Genomic DNA, 20940 nt, shown 5'->3' with positions numbered 1-20940 from the left:
CTCCATGTGAACAATCAACTCCAGGCCACTGACCAGGCTTAGGGATAGGTCTAAGGACCTTGGAACGTCCCCAACATGATGTTTCTTAGAGGGTCCTCTTGGCATACAGTCATCTAGATTCCTCCTGACAATACTTAGCCTCGTCACCTTCCAACTTATATTAGGGACCAGTTTGACTTCAGCTGGAGAACAGAAAAGATGTCTTAGGTAAGAAGCCCAGGAAGACATTATATTCTTTCTACCAGGGAACCAAGCCCCAAACAAGTTGAAAATATCATGACAAGACAGCCCTTTGAAAAACCTGACCATCTGGGGCCACAGAATAGAGGAGTTTCATGAGCTCAATGTTAACCTGGGCTTGAATAATAGTTATTATTCATTGAGTACTTATACACAGATAAGTTATTTAAATACACTAATCCATTTCATCATCATAACCAGTCTTTGAGCAAGATATATTGTGGTCACCATCAGCCCTATTTTATACATCAGGAAAGTAAGAAGAGGTTAGATCATTTGCCCAAGCCGGACAGAAGGTTGCAAGGCTGAGACTTGAATTCAGGTCATTTGATTTGAGAAGCTTAGGTCCCAACCACTACCCCACACTGCCTCTGAGGCAGACTGGGTGACCATGGCAGGATCTGTAATCTTTTAGGGCACAAGACGGTGAGTTGGAGAGTGTAGGACGTGGCATTTCTTGCAACAGAGATTCTAAACTTGTATTTTCCTACTAGAAGAAGGGGCTTGCCCGTAGACAAGGTTATGAGACCTGATCAAGATTGTCACATACTGAAAGAAGACAAAAGAGAGATACAAAGCAGAGAAGGCTAAATAGAGTAGCTGCCCAGACTCTTGCCCAAAAGCTCAGAGCCTCTGCTCTAAGCAGCAGTGCCAGGACCTCCTGGGCTCCAACTACAGGAGCAGGGACAGGGGCTGGACACTCTTACTCTGCCTTATGGCCTGGGTGTATGAGCCAGACAGATGGAAGTTGCTGTGGATTAGGGGTTTGATGGCTTTTTAATTTATTCCCCTTTCTTTACTTACTAGTTACTCTTAGTTGTCTTGAATAAGTGGCCTGAGTTGGTTGCTCACAAATATCTCCCTTAGATGGTTATGGTCTGAGTTTAACAAAATAGTACATATAAAATGCCTGGTATGAACAGCATGCTCAAACGATGGTAGTTCTGAACCCCTCCTCTCATTGTCTATCTATATAAAGTATCCCAGAGGAAGGGGTGATTAGGAGGTCATTTGCTCTCTGACTGGAGCTGCCTAAATGGAATTTGCATGAAACCAAATTCACACCACACACTTCTAGTTGGATGTTTGTCTTGTCCTCAGAAGGACTGTTCTTCGAACAGGTGCCCACTGAGCAACTCGTGAAGAGAAAGGATGGGATTCCATCCTTTCCATCCCTGGGGAAAAGGGAGAAGCTGGGATGTCCACCCTCTTGGGACTATGTGGCAGCCCCTGTAACCTGAAAGCTCCCTACCTGTTACTAGGGTGTGACACATCTGCCAAATGTACATCACCTGAGAGACCAGCTTTGCAACAGGGTTTGGGCTAGGGCCTCACTGTGGTACCATTAGGGGCATAATGCTTCTCCTACATGATTGTTTCATTCACGTGGGAAGACCTCCACCTGCCAGGAGAATGTCTATCTGATAGTGAGTTCTGACAAGGGTCAACCTGACTAGCTCGGCCCTTTCCTCTTCCCTTTCTCCTGGGAATGTGCTGCCTGCAGGGGGGCCTGCCTCCACTAGAGGGCACTCCAAAGGGATGGGGTGAATTGGCTTAACTCAACTTTCAAAAGCCTACTTCTTTGACAAAGAAGGTAAGAATATGCAATGGGAAAAAGATAGTCTCTTCAAAAAATGGTGTTGGGAAAACTGGAAAGCCACATGCAAATGGAATATTATTCAGTCATCAAAAAGAATGAAATCTTGCCATTTGCAACAACGTGGATGGAACTAGAGTATTATGCTAAATGAAATAAGCCAGTCAGAGAAAGACAAGCACCATATAACGTCACTCATATGTGTAATTTAAAAAACAAAATAGATGAACATAGGGGAAGGGGAGGAAAAATAAAATAAGATAAAAACAGAGAGGGAGACAAACCATAAGAGACTCTTAACTCTAGGAAACAAACTGAGGGTTTTTGGAGGGGAGGTGGGTAGGGGGATGGGGTAACTGAGTGATGGGCACTTGATGTAATGAGCACTGGGTATTATATGCACCTGACGAATCACTAAATTCTATCCCTGAAATTAATAATACAGTATATGTTAATGAAATAGAATTTAAAAAAGAAAAAATGAAACTGGACCACTTTCTAACATCATACACAAAAATAAACTCAAAATGGATTAAAGACCTAAATGTGAAACCTGAAACCATAAAAATCCTAGAAGAGAACACAGGCAATAATTTTTCTGACATTGGCCATAGCAAGATTTTTCTAGATATGTCTCCTGAGGCAAGGGAATAAAAAGCAAAAAGAAACTATTGGGACTTCATCAAAATAAAAATTATCTGCACAGTGAAGGAAACAATTGACAAAACTAAAAAGCAACCTACTGAATGGGAGAAAATATTTGCAAATGACATACTCATTGAAGGGTTAGTATCCAAAATATATAAAGAACTTATACAACTCAACACCAGAAAACCCCAAATAATCCAACTTAAAAATGAGCAGAAGACACGAATAGACATTTCTCCAAGGAAGACATACAGATGGCCAGCAGACATGTGAAAAGATGTTTAACATCAGGGGAATGCAAATCAGACCCACAATGAGATATTACCTCACACCTGTCAGAATGCCTAAAATCAAAAACTCAAGAAACAAGTGTTGGCGAGGATATGGAGCAAAAGGAACCCTCAGGCACTGTTGGTGGGAGTGCATGAGGGAAAACGGTATGGAAAATTCTTAAAAACAGAATTACCATATGATCCACAACTGTGTATTTACCGAATACAAAAACACTAATCCGAAGAGATATATGCACCCCTGTATTTATAGCAGCATTATTTATAATAGTCAAATTATAGAAACAGTCCAAGTGTCCATCAACTGATAAAGAAGATGTGATATACGTATATATAGTGGAATATTACTCAGCCATAAATGAGAATGAAATCTTACCATTTACAACAATATGGATGGATCTAGAGAGAATAATGGTAAGTGAAATAAGTCAGTCAGAGAAAGACAAATACCATAGGATTTCACTCATATATGGAATTTACGAAACAAAACAACCAAAAAAGAAAAAAAGAGACAAACCAAGAAACAGACTCTTAGCTATAGAGAACAAACTGGTGGTTACCAGAGGGGAGGAGCGTGGAAGGATGGGTGGGGCGTACACCTGAAATTAATATAACACTATGTTAATTAAACTGGAATTAAATTTTTTAAAAATAATAATAAAGAAAGCCTACTTGCCTTCCAGTATAAGCCCCATTCTCCAATACCAGCCTTATCAGTCATGAGGGAGATGTTAGACTGACTTCTCCACGAGACTTACAGCCTAAGTGAAGGAATAAGGTGTTTTCACTGGGCTGCCTTAGAGAACCCACCAGGTGCCAGTGGCCAGTCATTGAGAGGATAAGTTCGCTACTGTCCTTGAGGCATTAACGGAGGTGAGGATAGAACCCAGAATTATGGGCCAAGCCTCACACCCCATACAGAAATCTCCTTGATGGAATCTGAAAGAGGACAGACAGAGGCTAGCTACAATAATAGCCAATGTTTATTGGGTGCTAAGAACAGACCCTGGCTAAGGGATTTCACCCTGTAAAGCACCATCATTATCTCCATCTCACAGGAGAAGAAACTGAAGCTCAGCAGGAGTAGGTACAGCCAAGATGGACAGCTGGCCCATGGTGGAGCCACACGATCACTCCAGGGGCTGCACTTTCCACCAGAACACAGTGCTGCCTCTAGCTCGAGATGACATCTCCCACTCTGATAATGAGGGAAGACGTGGTCGACACTGAGCCCACCTCCTGACTGGGGGCCAACACTCTTGACCACACATGTATAAGCAACATCAAGCGTGTCTTCAGGCTTTCTCTCCTTCTGATGAACTAGGAACCTTGGGCCTTCTGTAAACATCCTCCCAGTTAGCCTGTCAGTGACAGAAGTCCATGTGGTTCTGTGTGTCCCTTCCCAGGGCAGCTGCCATGCCCTCTGCACTGCATGCCAGCCTGCAGCCTCACTGTGAGCAATGTATGATCTCATCCCCCACATCCTGCGTTCACTGGTACCCCCTGCTCCTAGAACCCCGGTTTCCTCCACACCAGTGTTTCCTAAGCTTGAGTCATCTGCCCACCACCCTCACATTTTTTGCCATGTCCGTGTGCCACCTATACATTGATTGATTTAACATTCTTTAATTTGCCTTAGCAATAAGCCAGAAAACCAGGGTTGAAATCCCGACTCTGCCGTTTACCAGCTTTGTGTTGCTAGACAAGCGCCTTGCCCTCTCTGTGCCTCAGTTTCCTAATCTGTATAACAGGGATAATCATAGTAACTACTTCAGGGGGTTGCTGGGTGGACGAAATGAGGCACTGCCAGTAAAGCCTTAGAACAGCACCTAGCACAAAGTAAGTGCTCAGTAAGTGTCAGCTACCCTTGTCATTACATTTATCCAAAAACGAAACTTTATATCCCTACCATAAAGGGAAAAAATCTACTGCTTATACCACAAAGAGAGGACTTATAAAAATAAATTAAGTAAAAACACTTACTAAATATGAGCTATTGCCTGACCTAGGCTCCAGGCCTGAGGCTTGCTCTCATTTTGTCAGGAAGGGAGACAGGCCAGGGTCTGAAAGATGTTGAAGGCACACTCGGTTCAAGCCAGGGTGAACAACTTGTCCTGAGTGGCCTCGGACTTCTGGTTTTAGTGCTAAAAGTCCTGTAAGCCTCAGATCGAGGCTTTCTTCTTCATGGAAGGACTAGAAATAGCTGACCAGGGAATAACATTCTTGTGATGTGAGTTCGTGTGTTTCAGGCTGAGTCAGTATCCCACTTACTATCATCTTGCAGAATAAGCCACACCTTGGGCCCCACCACACAAGCCCGCCTGAGTTTCCAAACGTCACACATGTACAGAAAAGCCATCATGTGTGTGCCCATGGGACTGTCCCTAAAGAAAAACCACATTTGTACATGCCCAACAAGAGAAACGATGATTAAACCATGGCACAGCTAAAATTACTCTACTATACAATCATCAAAACATCATGTTTTGAAGTATCTTTAATAAGAGGGGAAAATGATGGTGATAGAACATCCAGTTAAAAAAAAAAAAAAAGCAGACTAACTAAGATGTCCTCAGTTAAGTGAGTGGATAAATAAACTGTAGTACATCAGGACAGCAGAATATTATCCGGTGCTAAAAAGAAATGAGTTAGCAAGCCATGGAAGAGACTCAAATGCACATTGCTAAGTGAAAGAAGCCAGTCGGAAAAGGCCACATACTGTGTGATTCCAACTATCTGACATTCTGGAAAAGGCCGAACTATGGAGAAAGTAAAAAGATTGGTGGTTGCTAAGAGCTGGGGTTGGGAGGAAGGGTGTGTAGCTGGAACACAGGGCGTCTTTAGGGCAGTGAAGCTACTCTGCATGATACTATAATGGTGGATACATGTCCTTATACATTTGCCTAAACCCAGATGAACACCACCAAGAGTGAACCCGAAGGTAAATTATGGATTTGGGGTCATAATGATGTGTCAGTGTAGGTTTGCCAGTTGTAAAAAATGAACCACTCTGGTAGGGGGTGTTACTAATGCGGGAGGCTGTGCATGTGTGAAGCAGGGGGTATGTGGGAAATCTCTGTACCTTCCTTCCTGCTGTGAGCCTAAAACTGCCCTAGAAAAATAAAGTCTTTAAAAATTTTTTAAAGCGGGGGCGCCTGGGTGGCTCAGTCAGTTAAGCGTCTGCCTTCAGCTCAGGTCATGATCCCAGGGTCCTGGGATAGAGCCCCACGTTGTCAGGCTCCCTGCTCAGCGGGGAGTCTACTTCCTCTCCCTCTGCCCCTCCCCACCCCCCACCCCCTCTCTCTTTCTCTCAAATAAATAAATAAAATCTTTTAAAACAATTTTTTAAGCGGACTAGAAAATCACATATAGTAAGACCTTAGTTTTATAAAATACGGAGAAAGATAAAGAAAGAAATACACTGTAATATTAACAATATTTGGGGCACCTGGTTGGCTCAGTCAGTTAAGTGTCTGTCTTCAGCTCAGGTCATGATCCCAGGGTCCTGGGATCAAGCCCTGAGTCAGGCTCCCTGCTCAGTGGGGAGCCTGCTTCTTCCTTTCCTGTGCCACTTGCTTGTACTCTCTCTCAAATGAATGTCAAATAAATGGGTAAAATCCTTAAAAAAAACCCAAAAAACAAAAAACAAACCAATATTTATCTCTGAGTGACAGGATTCTGGAGGGATTTTTTAATTCTTCACATTTACTTCTGTATTTCTTATTTATATCTATTTCTATATTTTCTAAGAAATTTTAGCACAGAACATATATTACTTTTATTACCAGGGAAAGAAGTGGAATAAAAATTATACATATAGGGCGCCTGAGTGGCTCAGTTGGTTAAGTGACTGCCTTCGGCTCAGGTCATGATCCTGGAGTCCCGGGATCGAGTCCCACATCGGGCTCCTTGCTCAGCGGGGAGTCTGCTTCTCCCTCTGACCCTCCCCCCCTCTTGTGCGCTCTCTCTCTCTCTGAAATAAATGAATAAAAATCTAAAAAAAAACTATACATATAAAAAGTACTAGGAAGAAAGTAACCAGAATTGATTAACCCCAGCCTTTGAAAATTGTTTTTTACAGCTGTGGCCCGCTGGGAGGGAGGTCTTCTGGCTGACTGGCTGTCACCTGCTTTCCTTCTCCTCTAGAGAAGGCCCTTGCAGAGAAGGCAGGGCTTGTCCAAGGTCACGGGCTTCTGTTGCCTCTGCATCCCATCTAGTGAGGCTGTCTTGAGCTGTCCCCTAACCTCAGGCTCTGGCCTCCAAGGTTTATAGGGCAAACACAATATCCCTTTCCCCCCTTTTCTTGATTTTTCCATAATTTGGACTGTGGCACTCAATAACTTCCCCAAGACGCGTGTTACTAACTAGAGGCAGGGTGGCATCTAACACAGGAAGTCCCCATTTTGGACCCAAGCAGCCTGAGCTGGAATGCCTGCTCACCACCTACCAGCTGCATGGCCTTGGGCACATCGCTATACCTCTTTCCACCACAGTGGCCTCATCTCTATCACAAGGATTAAGTGAAATAACGTTCTAGCACAGATCCCAGCACAAGGACCTCAAGTGGGACTCAATTTATATCAATTTGTACATTTACTACACAAGAACTCAGTTCTCTATCTCCCTCCCACTAATTCAAAGAGCTCCCCAAGTGGCAGGGGCAAAATCTCTCCTCTACCACCCATCCAGGTCTCTGCTCCTCCTTGGTCAGAAGCCCTCAGATGACTGCTGAACCACAGAGAGAATGGCTGAGAGGCAGCCCAGTGGCCCCATGGGACTACCCAGAAGAGATGGCAGGGTGAGGGGAGATGGCTAACTTGAGACCCACACTTGCCAGCCTAAAAGAATCTGATCATCATACATACATATACAATAAACGAGGGCCCCGTTTAACTGCAACCCACTTGTGAGCATTATGTCCATTTCTTCATAAGGAAAACAAATTGATCCTGAACACTCAGTACCTCCCAGCATCATTCTGGATGCAGGACACACAGTGGAGAATGAGACAAGGTCTCTGCCCTCACAGGGCTCAGTCTCCACTCCTGCTGGAGGTGTGAGCTGCATCCAGCCACCTTCGTTACTAAGACTTGGGGAAAGGAGGCAGGGCCATTTGAGAAGCTGAGAACCGTACTTGTAGTTCAGCCCATCAGGCCAGGCATCCAGCTTCCTCTCACAGGGACTCAGAACCCCTCATCCTGAAGCTATGAGCCCACTGGTCCCCCTGACAATCAATGCCAAGAAGAAGGCATTAATTATCCTCATCCAAGACTAAATTCCCCTGCTCCATCATTTGGTGGCTGGGTGGCCTTGGACAAGTCATTTAACATCCCCTAGTCCTCATGTCCTCCCTATAAAACTGGGTAAAGATACCACCCTCACAGCATTACTGAGGAGAGCACAAGAAATCCCGCCTGGAAAGCTTTAGGCAGAGCATGGACAGAGAGTCAGTGCTTCCCCCACGGCCCTCTAGGACGTGGTACCAACTGGAGACGAACAGAGCGTGGTGGTTAGGAGCAGAGCCTCCAGAGACAAGCTGCCTGGGGTCAAATGCCAGTGCCACCTCTCACCAGCTGTGTGACCTCTCTATGCTAAAATGTCCCCATCTACAAGACGAGGATGTAACAATAATCCCTACCCTAGAGGGGTGTGGATGCTGAATTACTGTACGGGAAGTGCTTAGAACAGGGTTCGATGCACGTTAAGAATGGTGTGTTTGCTATTTTTTTTCTTCTTCCAGAAAACATTTTTATGGGATCATTGATCGTGTTGTAGCAATTAGCACCTGATTGTATCTCCCAGATGACCTTTGAGAGTAGGCAGGAATGTCCCACTGACTAGAAGCATAAAGAAAGTTACATTAGCTGTGAATATAGTCACTCCCAACACAGACACACACACACACACACACACCCCACTGTATCAAGGATAACCAAACATGATGGTGACAACTGTATTGTCCGTTTGGTCGGAAATCACAAGAAGCAAGAGTACCCTCTCACTCACAACTATGTTGACTCAGCCATTAGAGTCAGACTTGGGTTCGAGTCCTAGAAACTGCTCTTCCTTAGTGGTCTAACCTTAGGCAAGTCATTTAACCTGTGTTTCCTCCCCAGAAAAGGGCTGGGTGAGGTTGCAGGGGAGTTAACCCCAGCTGTCTCACCAGCATGTCATTGCCCCCTGGTGGGGATGGTAGAACCCTTCAGAGACTCCGACTCCCTTGTGCTTCCAGCCATAACAGTTCTGGGAAGCTTCCTCCTTTCCCCTGCAGGAGACCCAGTTCAGACAAGCCCGTGGGCTGCTTTACTCCTCCCACCCATCAGACCCCCAAAGAGCAGCCTGAGAGTGTTAAGAGGACACCAGCTGCTGAGCTCTGGGAGGCAGGAGCACTGGCCACAGATCCCAGACCCTGTACTCTGTTGACCCAAACTGCAGAGCATCTCCAGGATTTCACAAACATTTCCTGGGCAGGAGGGAGCAAGACAGCTAGGCCTTTCTCTGCCCTCTGCGCCCCGGCCTCTCCTTTGGAGAAAGCCAGTCTGAGTGCCATTTATTGTAGGATAGCTTTGACACCGAGCTCCTGGAGGTGAGCATGGCTAGGGGCACAGGTTGGGCACAGGTACTCCCTCAATGGAGGAGGAAAGGGGCACAGGGGGCAAAGCTGGACACAGAAGGAGAGTTAGAGACAGAGATGAAAACAGGGGCTGCGACCAGAAAACACAGGATAGGAGGGGCAGGGACAGAAACAGGGGCAGGTCAAGGATGGAGACAAGGCTGGGCCCACACAGGGTCCTAAGTGGACCGGGCTGCGGCACAGGGTTGGGTGGGAGGGCGGAGGGAGGCACAAGTAAGCACAGAGCCGAGCTGGGAAAAGGGTAGCAGGCAATGGGGAGAAAGCACTGCCCGGAGGGCTTACATAAGCTGAGGACCCACTATTCCCTAGAGGGGTGCACAGGAAATCTGGGGGTGGGCTCTCCAGTCAGATCCCACATTTTCACCCTAGCTTGCGCATGCTTTCCTCCAACAGCAGCAGACAGAGCGCGGTTTAGTTAAGTTAGGACTGGCAAGATACACTTCTTATTTAAAAATCATGACAGCAACAATAAAAACACTCAGCTGAAATGGCACCCAACAAAGCCAACTCCCCTGAAAGTTAAAGTCAAGCGCCCCCAACCCAGCACCCTGTACCTTTAAGGAGGAGAAGGGTTCCCTCGCGTCCCAGCTGAAGAGCAGGTTATTCTTAGATATTGCAATGACTTACCTAAAACTGAGTTATTCCCCTTTCCTCCTCTGGCCAGCCTCTCTTCACTCTGGGGAGCTTTTACCATTTAAGGTCAATGTTACATCTGGCTCTGGAGCTCCGAGCTGAGAAGCCTCTGGCTGCTGAGCCTCAGCCACCGCCTCCTCCTAGAGGGGCTGGGACTTGGAGCCTGGAGCTCCTCGGGGAGCCCCCTCTGGTCCCACTCAGGGGACTAACAGCAGGGGAAGCTGACCAGGCCAGCCCCAGAACTCAGGGCAGGGTGGGCCTGTGAGGCAGGAGCCAGCCCTGAGTACCTCCCATGGGCACCCACACAGTGGATGGCAGTGCCCATGGGCAGCCCACACCGCTGGGCACTGTCCTGGCCAGACGGGGACCAAAGAAACTGCAGATCCGCCTCCCAGCCTGGAATCCCCAGCAAGCATGTGAGGCTGGACAAGACCCTGGCCGCAGGCCAGGAGAAAGTGGGAACACTTCCTGTCCCGGGGATTCATGGGTGGGGGCTGCTCCCACCTTAAACCCTTGGGATTACCAGAGAGAAGGGCCTAGGAGGTTCAGCTAATTCCAGACCTGGCAGCAGCCCCAGGGGCTTCAATCCCTGCTGCCGCACTCAGCAGTCCTGTGGTCTTTGCTTTGTGGAGTTCTAGTCTCCTCATCTCTAAGACAGGGATAACAGCAATAACACCTAACTCAAAGAGTTGCAGGGGGGCTAAAGGACACCATAGTGAAGGTTTAGCACAGTGCCAGCGTCTCATTGCGTTGATCAGCACAAATTCATTTCCTGCCCCTGCCCAGACGCAGACAAGGACAGGCTGTCTCCCTCCTGGAAGTCCACATGCTGACCCTACTTACTCCTCACCCACCTTGGGTGCAGTGCTGACCTTCGGCCAAAGTCACGAAGCTCTAGATTCTGTGTAAGTCACATGGGGGCTCCAGCCCTCTTCTGAGGTTAGAGGCAGCTCAGAAAAGCCCTGGGTAGGGTTGCCAGATAAAATATAAGACACCCACTTAAATCTGAATTTCAGATAAACAACACATAACTTTTGTAGTGTAAGTATGTCCCAAATATTGTATGGGACATACTTGTTATATATATGATATTTGAAATTATCTGAAATTCTTTTTTTTTAAAGATTTTATTTATTTATTTAACAGAGAGAGACACAGCAAGAGAGGGAACATGAGCAGGGGGAGTGGGAGAGGGAGAAGCAGGCTTCCTGCCGAGCAGGGAGCCCGATGTGGGGCTCGATCCCAGGACCCTGGGATCATAACCTGAGCCAAAGGCAGACACTTAACAACTGAGCCACCCAGGCGCCCCTGAAATTATCTGAAATTCTAATTGAACTGCACGTCATGTATTTTTATTTGCTAAATCTGGCAACTCCAGCCCTAGACCATCACTTACCACCCCAGAATCATCCACCCGTTCTGAGAGTTATAGAGATTGGTACTTCAAATCCTGTGCCCTCAAGCCCTCCCGGTGACCACTGTCTGGCTTTATACAGTCCTATTCCCAGCTCCTGGCCATGGGTCAGCCACCCCAGCCATGGCAGGCTTTCTCCACCAAACCTGACACCCTGGGCCTCCATCCCAATCCTTACCATAGGCATCTAGTCCTGGTTATTATGACAAAGATTCCTGATGAGAATAAGGTTCATGCTGTCTGTTACACCCATAAATAATAGTATTTTTGTAGATGGAACCAGAAGAGACTGTCCCACGTACTAGTCCTGCTTTCTCTCAGGTGTCTACACCTATCCATTTGCTGGGTATAGGCTCCCACTAACAAAGCCACATCGTGGTAACTACTAGAATTTCTGGTATAGGGACTAGAAGGAATTTATCGAACTGTATGGTACTGTTTCTCTAACTTCATTGTGTATGAGAATCCCCAAGCATGAAGCTCCTTGAACCCCTCTTCCAAAAGTTCTAACTCCGTTTAACTGCAGTGGGACCCAGGAATCTGCATTTTAATTAAGGCCCTCAGGTGACTCTTATGCAGTTGGTCTAAGGACCCCTGGTGGGGATGGTGGTATGATGCTCCAAGGGTTGATCTTGTGAATCTAGCAGGAGTTACTCCAGAGACAACTAGAAACTTAGGTTGAAAAGGAATAGAAGGCATTGTGTACACATGAGGGTGTGTGTGGGAGCAAGGTGTGGCTGTGTATACAAACCATCCATTGAGCACCTGCTATATTCCAGCCTCTGCATTAGATGCTCTACACGAAAGTATGTATGTATCCTCACAAGTGCCCTATGAAATAGGATTATTGTACTTTTCCTTCCAAAAGGAAACTGAGACATGAAGAGGTGAAAGCACTTGCCTGACATTCCACAGCTGGGAAATGGTAGAGTTAAGGGGTGAAGTTAGGTGGGTTGGCCCTAAAGCTCTTTCCCCCTCAGCCAGGGTGTCTTAAACTAGGGTTCATGGATAGCCCTCAGGAGTTTCTGAGCCAATTGAAATTGTATGTGAAATACTGTATAATTTGTGTTTGTCTTGGGTCCAGGTCCGTAGCTTTCACCAGTCTCACAAATAAATACCTTTCAAAATCACTGCATTAATACAAGCATTTCATAAAACACATTACTGATGGGTGTGTAATATGGAACAAGCTCTATAGAAGACAATTTAGCCTTCTCAAGATTATAAGGCTCAGATCTTTTGACCCAATTCCACCTCTAGGAATTTATTCTATAAACACACTTCCACACTTGGGAAGTGACAAGTGAACAAGATTATTCATTACAGCTTTGTCTATACAAGCAATAGGATTGGAAACAACATGAATGTCTATCAATGGGGGGCCATAAAAGATGTTGGGGTACAGGGGGACCTGGGTGGCTTGGTTGGTTAAGCATCTGACTCTTGATTTCAGTTCAGGTCATGATCTCGGGTCGTGAGATGAAGCCCCACATCCAGCTCCATGCTGGGCATGGGGCTTGCTTAAGATTCTCTCTCTCCCTCTCCCTTTGCCTCTCCCCCCTCCCTCTCTCTAAAAATAATGATGTGGTACAGCCATAACAGATGATAAGGAAGCTCTTTGTATAGTGATATTAAAAACCTCCAAGATGGGAAAGTGGGAAAATAAAATAACAGAACAGTATATAAATATACACGTGCACAAATATACTTATGATCACACATACATATTCACAAGTACATGTGTGTATGTGTGCACACAATCTCAGGAAAATTAGCACAAGAAACAAATAACATTAACAATAGTTGCCAATGGGGAGGGAAACAGAGTGGCTGAGGCAGAGAATATCCACTGTAGACCTCATTTATATATTCAAAAATTTGAATCATATGAATAAATCATATGTTGACATTCAAAAATAATAATGAAATAAAAGCATTGCCATGAACAGGGATTTAATCAATTCATCTTTCAGCGTGGCTTCCTCCAAGTGTCAAAGAGTATTGACACGAGCGTAACTAAAGGTTATTTTTGTTGCTTTTATTTTTTATTTTGGAATAATTACAGACACACAGGAAGTTGCAAAAATAGTACAAAGAGTCCCATGTACCCTTTACCCAGCTTCCTCCAGTGGTGACATCTTGCACGGCTGTTGTACAATGTGAAAACCTGGAAGTTGGCATCAGTGCGTTACTATTGACTCAACTACAGATCTTATTCTAAGGGCTGTTTTTAAAATATAACCTTCTCACAGCTCATAAATTCATTTAAAAATGTTTATTGAGCACCTTTGGTGTGCCAGACCCATACCAGGGACACTTCAGACCCATCCCTGGGTAGGGACACCTCAGATGCATCCCTGCCCCCATGGAGTGTAGACTAGTGAAGGTGACCCCCTTACTCAAGTGAGAATAGCATCACAGAAGTCCAGGAGCCAGCAGTACACAGGGAGTGCTGACCAAACCTCTAAAAAAGGAACCGTGTCCCTTGCTGTCCTGGTCACGGAGCTTCACAGCTTGCCTGAAAGCTGACTTTTAATCCTTAAAAGAGCATGAGCAATTACTCGGGCTATTTTTATCCTCATTCCTGGAGCCACACAGGGATTTGGCCTCACTCTACTAAAGTCTTCAGCTCATCACTCATTCCCATCAGAGACAATCATATGTCCTCAGCATAAAAGTGGTGCCCAGCGGAGGCACACTGGCACACAGCTGGGGGAAGCTCTCCCAACAGACCATTTGACTCCAGGCCATGAAAGAAGTTTAGAAGTCCCAGACCAAAAGCTTGTCCTGGGACTGAAGGAAGCCAAGCCTGGAGAAGCAGCATCTTGCCAAAAACACTGCCAGCTTAGAGACTGGCAGTTGGGGTGACCACAATGGGAACTGAGACCTCCCTGCCCCTTTTATGCTCAGGGACTCCACTATGCCCAGCACTTAGTAGGTCCGGGATGAGTAAGCAAACAAATAAGTGGCCAATCAGTGAGAATTGTACCCAGGTGTCAATCAGATGACAATGACAGGTGCCATTTACTGCCCACGGTGCCAAGCACTGTGTCAGCCACTTTACATGTAAGGTCTAGTTCAGTCCTCACTAAATCCATGTGATGTATGGCCTCTCACCCTCACATCCTAGAGGAGGAATCTGAGACACACAGAGGTCAAGGAGTGTGCCCATGTCTCACAGTTTATAAAGCTAGATCTTCCTGACTCTAGAGTCCCTGGGGGAAGGTACAGCCAACAGAATGGGAACGTAAGGCGTCTTTTCTCCTTCCCAGGATCCCACTGAAATGATAGCAAAGGACTCCTTAAAAAGGAATAAATCTTAGTCACAAAGAGAATAGGAGGAGGCATGAGTGAGGACATTTCCGGAACTGGCGAGAGGAGGGAGGAGGGTAACCTAATGAAGGAGGGAGGGGGCGGCCTCAGCCCAGTGTAGAAGACCCATGGAGAAGGGGATCTACTGCTCTGGTGCTTCTGGAAGGCTCTGTACCTGAAGAGCCAGTTGTGACAAATACAGAAGTGAGATATGGAGCCAAGCGGATGGTTCAAAGTCTGTAGAGAGAAGGGGCTGGAAAGGAACTACCTTGGGTAACTTTTGTACATAGCATTTGGACTAAATGCCTTCAGGCTAAGGGAAGACAAGAACTATAAACAAATATTGGGTAGATTTCTTTTTCATATGGATTATCAATTCTCAAAGTACTTCCTGTGCATTCCAGGACTGAGCATATTAGTAAATATGTTGTTAATAATGAGAATCAAGTTTCTCACTTGTGAGAGGAGGGAGCTATGAACACAGAAAGGAGGGAAAATCAAAAAACCCATGTGTGCTGGTCTGAAACCGTAGGTACTGGCATGGACTAGATTGGTAAGTAGGTAGATAGAGGGGGAGAGAGAGAGGGAAGGTCTAGATAGATAAGTGGGTGGGCATGTGTATGTAAATATATGTATTTATATACATACAGATGGTTGTGTGTGCATGACATACATCTGTTTCCTAGCTCTGTCCACTGAGAGGGCCCAGAAATAACATGCTCCAGTTGCAGTGAGCACACTTTGTACACAGATTGGTTTATAAATACCATTCTCCAATAAAAGGATCTAGGACTCCTTAGAGAAATGAATACTTGTAGGGCTGGGATAGGGAAAGTACAAGATGAGCTGGAACATCTGATTGTGCCAAATAGTAAGGACTGCTTCCAGAATGATGGTGACATGTCAAAGGACAGAGGGCCACCTAAAGGGGCTCTCACTGGCCAAATCGAAGACAATATGCCAGTTAACTAATGATGATAAAGGATGATAACCCATGAATAAAATAAGAACCCTCAAGTGGTCCTGGGGTGAGCTGGAAGAGAAAGGGTCCTGGCATCCTGACTTTGCTTTAGGCCACTCCTAGGGGGAAGAACTGCTGGAAAAATTGTCATCCACTTTCCCCACTCTGCCTCAAGAGCGTGCCTTTACCCATTTGTTTCAAGGAAGTACACTGCACACATACCTTGTGCCTCGGCTTCTGCTAGGCAGTGAGGTGACAGAGGTAAGCCAAACATGACTCCTGCCCTCTAGGAGCTTATGGTATGAGACTGGAGAAAGGAAGTAACACTTGTGATAGAAAGTATGTGAAAGTGGTTTGCAAAGTATCCATTGGTTCTCTTACATGAGATATTATTAGTAAAATTGTTCTATAAGGAAGAACATAGGTGGGCCAGGGTGAGGTCATTGAACTTAAACCAAGTGCTGTAGGAGTTCCAAGGAAGAAGAAGTGGGGGCTTTAGGGAGATTTGCTTCCCTACAGGAGTTGGCATTTGAGGCAAGGTCAAAGTTTCAAGAGGTCAAAGTTTCAAGAGGTGGAGAGTGGGTTAGGGAGGGTGTTCCTAGAGGAAGAAGTGGTGTGGGCCTAAGTATGGCAGTGGGAAAGTGCTCAGGAATGCAGGGACAGGGGTTCTGTGATGGGGCTGGCTGAGTAGGTCAGACTCTGAAGGTGCCTTAAACCCCAGGCTTCAGAGTTTGGATCTAGCTGCTGGAAGCCCTAGGGGGTTTCTAAGCAGGGATCATGTACTCAAAAGTTTTCATCCCAGGACAGGTAGAGAGAATGTTAATGTCACAGGGAAGCCAGGAGCAGGAGCACACTGCTTAAAGAAGACATGAGTTCAGTTTGAGATGCTGCTGGAATGTGCAGGTGGAAACGCCCAGAAGATGGTTAGAAATGCAGGATTGCAAGATTGTTGCTTGAGAGAGGTCCCAACTGGTGACATATATTTTAGGAATATGGATCTGTAGGAGAGCTTGAAGTCACACATGAAGATTGTAAACAAGCTATTGGACTTTGAGAGAGCCTTGTGTATAGACTGATGGGATCAGAAGCCAATTTGCAGAGGTTAGTTATGGGGTTTAGATGTGAAGGCACTGCTCAGTTCTTCATTCATCCAGCAACCAAGTGATCACATGAGTGTGTGGGAAGAGGGAGGGTGGATGTTGGTAAGGATGGACTGTGATACCAGGGTGACCTTAGAAATCCCCATAAAGGGGAGGTGGTCAGGGGAGGATTTCAGAGAAGGCAATACTGCTCTTTGGAGAAGTCTGGATGAGTTTGTCCCCTCCTCTGGGCTCCCCTGCGCCCCAAGCTCACATACATCCATCAAAGAAGCAGCTCAGGGGGAGGAGAGGCCTCTGGGGCCTGGGTTGCTCAGGAAGGGCTTTGTGGGAGAAGTAGGAAATTCAGCTGGGCCTCAAGTGCTGAGTAGAACAGGGAAAGTCAAGGAGAAAGAAGGAATTCCAGGCTGGGCCAATGTGTGAGCAGAATTAAGGGCAGAACAGATGGGTTAAATGTAGGATTCTTTAAGTTGCAAAGAACAGAAACCCATTCTGGCTGGCTCAACTGTATAGGGGCCTTGTGCCAATGATAACTGAGCCCTCACAGAACCCAAGGACAAGAAAGGAAGTATACTGCGGCCTTGAGGGAACAGAGAGCCATCAGGACTTGAGGCCCTACTCTGTGTCTGTATCCCTCTGTCTCCCACAAACCATGTGATTCTCTCTCCCCCTCTCCCTCTTTCTCCTTCTCTCTGCATGTCTTCTTCCTCCTTCTCCTCTCTCTTTTTTTTGCATACTCTTCTTGCTATGGCTCATATGGCCTCTCAGCTCCAGCCCTGTCCTCCCCACAACCATCTGACAACTGTCTTGTTTCAGACTCTCAAAAGCTTCTGACTGGCCTAGCTTGTCTGTTTAAGCCAAGTCTCATAAGTCATTAACTACCCCAGGGGCAGGTATCCTGGTCTGACCTAGTAGTCATAGCTGAAGCCATGTGATAAATACGGTGTCCCTCTTCAGAGGCTGTGGGTGGGACAGGCAACAAAGGATGTCATGCACAAGGAGTGAGGAAAAGACCACAGATGTACCAAGCTCCTGCTATGAGCCAAAACCCATGCTGGGTGACCTGTGTTATGTCATTCAATGGCCTATGAGATAGCTTTCGTCCTATTTTACAAACGAAGAAACTGAGGTTAAAAGAGATTAAGCCACTGGCCCAGGGTCACTTAGGTAGAAGGGAACTGAGCTAGAATTTAAACCAAGTTCTGTCTAACTCTGAAATCAATGTTCTTCCCACCAGACCACTCTGCCAAGGAATGGGGAGCTAGTTAGCACCAGTGAACTTAGTCTAAGAACACCACAGAGGTCAAACAGTCTTACAGCCCATCCTGCTTAAAGGATTGGCAATCTCTCTCATACCCTGGCAGTCCTTCAATATCTGAAGACAGTGACAGCTGAGGCCAGAAGCCTGTCATTTTTTAGACTCTTGTCCCATGCCAGTCCCTCTTGCCACTAAAAAACGCAAACTTTGCCAAAGTCTGGCTCACAATACAAAACCCAGAACAGTATAGGGGGCTGCTAGTGTCACCCAGCCAACAGTCTCTTTATTTAGGGGATTCTGATTTCATATGGCCAGAACACCAGATTGCTTTGAATTCAACCTACAATTATATTGGCTCCTGGAACAACCATGTCATTATGTGCCTCATAAAAAACCCATGGTCCACTGAGACTCCCAGATTTATATCACTAACCCTACCTTGCCCTTTCCTAAACTATCCTGAGTAACACTGTCATCTCAATCTGTTCTTCAAACACAGGGTTTCTGTGCTGCTGCCATGACACACAGATTGTTTATCTCACCAAAGGAAGAGTCAAACCTTTTTCAGACTTTCCCTCCTGGCCTTACATAGTTTTTCTTTTGGATGAAAAAAGGGGAAGAGATGTGAAGCAGAAAAGGATTTTTGAGGTTTTCAAGTTGACATTCCACCATTAACTTAATGCTAACAAAAGCTTGATTTCACTAATCCTGAGAGGAACTTGATGTCCAGATGCACTGAGCTTGCTGGTTCGATGACTGCACCACGAACAAGGCCTACTTCCACAGCCCAGAGTTGAGTGTTTTTCCTTTTTAAAAGACTCTCAAGTTGCAAAGAGCATATATCGCTTTTTGACCAAACCCAAAATAAATTTGGTAAGCAGCTTTGCTCAAGTGAAGGCTAACTGAATTAAATAGAACAGTTCCCTTTCATAACCATAAAAGAAGAAGAAAGATGATGAGGAGGAAGGCGGGGGGATGCATTTGTTCCCCCTCACCTCCCCGAAGCTTAACGCTGAGCTGCTCGAGGGCTTAGTTCTCAGACCTGGATTCTCTTCTCCCTGCACTCACTCCCAAGGGGATCTTGTCCAAGTTCATGACTTTAAATACTTAAATACTATCTATAATCTTGCAAATGTTTATGTCTAGTCTGGACCTCTCCCCCAAACCCCAGAGTCATACATCCAACTGCCGTTTCAATACCTCTTCTTCAGTGTGTCATAGACTTCTCCAGCTTACCCCATCCAGCCTGCACTACCTGCTCTCCCCTCAGCCTTTTCCATCTCAGTAAATGGCAAGTCCATTCTTCAAGTTGCTGAAGCTTAAAATAGGAATCATTCATGATTCCCCACTTGCTGCTCCCCACACACCCCACAGTGAGTCCATCAGAAAATTATCTTGGCTCTATCTTCAACATACATCCAGAATCTGAGCACCTCTTACTACTTTTACCACTACCACCCTGGTCTAGGTGGCCATGACTTCTTGCAGTGGCATCAATGCAGCTGACTCCTAACTGCTCTCCTGCCCCCGCACATAGCAAGCAGAGTGATTCTTTTTTTTAAATTTTTATTTTAATTTATTTTAATTCAGTTAATTAACATATAATGTGTTATTGGTTTCAGAGGTACAGGTCAGTGATTCCTCAGTCTTATATAATACCCAGTGCTCATTACATCACATGCCTTCCTTAATGTCTATCACCCAGTTACCCCATCCCCTCCACCCGCTCCCCTCCAGCAACCCCCAGTTTGTTTCCTATGATTAAGAGTCTCTTATGGTTTGTCTCCCTCTCTGGTTTTGTCTTGTTTTATTTTTTCCTCTCTTCTGCTATGATCTTCTGTTTTATTTCTTAAATTCCACATATTAGTGAGATCATATGGTAATTGTCTTTCTCTGATTGACTTATTTCACTTAGCATATGAAACCCTCTAGTTTCATCCACATCGCTGCAAATGGCAAGATTTCATTTTTGACGGCTGCGTAATATTCCTGTGTGTGTGTGTGTGTGTGTGTGTGTGTGTGTGTGTGTGTGTGTGTGTGTGTGTACCATATCTTCTTTTTTAATTTTATTATATTATGTTATGTTAGTTGTCATTCATTACATCATTAGTTTTTGATGTAGTGTTCCATGATTCATTGTTTGCGTATAACACCCAGTGCTCCATACAATACATGCCCTCTTTAATACCCATCACCAGGCCAACCCATCCCCCCACCCCCTCCCCTCTAAAACCTGTTTGTTTCTCAGAGTCCATAGTGTCTCATGGTTTGTCTCCCTCTCCAATTCCCCCCTCCTTCATTTTTCCCTTTCTACTATCTTCCTTTTTTTTAAACATATAATGTATTATTTGTTTCAGAGGTACAGGTCTGTGATTCATCAGTCTTACACAATTCACAGCACTCACCATAGCACATACCCTCCCCAAAGTCCATCATCCAGCCACCCCATCCCTCCCACCTCCACCACTCCAGCAACCCTCAGTTTGTTTCCTGAGATTAAGAGTCTCTTATGGTTTGTCTCCCTCTCTGGTTTCATCTTGCTTCATTTTTTCCTCCCTTCCCCTGTGGTCCTCTGTCTTGTTTCTCATATACCATATCTTCTTTATCCATTCATCTGTTGATGGACATCAGGGCTCTTTCTGTAGTTCGGCTATTGTGGACATTGCTGCTATAAACATTGGGGAGCAGGTGCCCCTTTGGATCACTACATTTGTATCTTTGGGGTAAATACCCAGTAGTGCAATTGCTGGGTCATAGGGTAGCTCTTATTTTCAACTTTTTGAGGAACCTCCATACTGTTTTCCAGAGTGGCTGTACCAGCTTGCATTCCCACCAACAGTGTAGGAGGGTTCCCCT

At 45.6% G+C, this 20940-nt stretch overlaps 1 protein-coding gene across 1 annotated transcript in view; it reads right to left on the bottom strand.

The window, feature by feature from the left end:
- IRAG1 (inositol 1,4,5-triphosphate receptor associated 1) overlaps positions 1-10103 on the bottom strand; it is a 119097-nt gene extending 108994 nt beyond the window's left edge. The window contains exon 1 of the mRNA XM_028116978.2: positions 10037-10103. Within this exon, the coding sequence (XP_027972779.2) occupies positions 10037-10103 (67 nt within the window). The remainder of the gene's footprint in view (positions 1-10036) is intronic.
- Between the last annotated feature and the right edge of the window lie 10837 nt (positions 10104-20940).

This window comes from Eumetopias jubatus, unplaced genomic scaffold (genome assembly GCF_037043125.1).
Source record: "Eumetopias jubatus isolate StellerSeaLion01/CBP00866 unplaced genomic scaffold, mEumJub1_p1.0 scaffold_13, whole genome shotgun sequence".
Lineage (NCBI taxonomy): Eukaryota > Metazoa > Chordata > Mammalia > Carnivora > Otariidae > Eumetopias > Eumetopias jubatus.
Note: the sequence above shows the minus strand (reverse complement) of the source record. Positions and strands in the feature narration are given on the sequence as shown.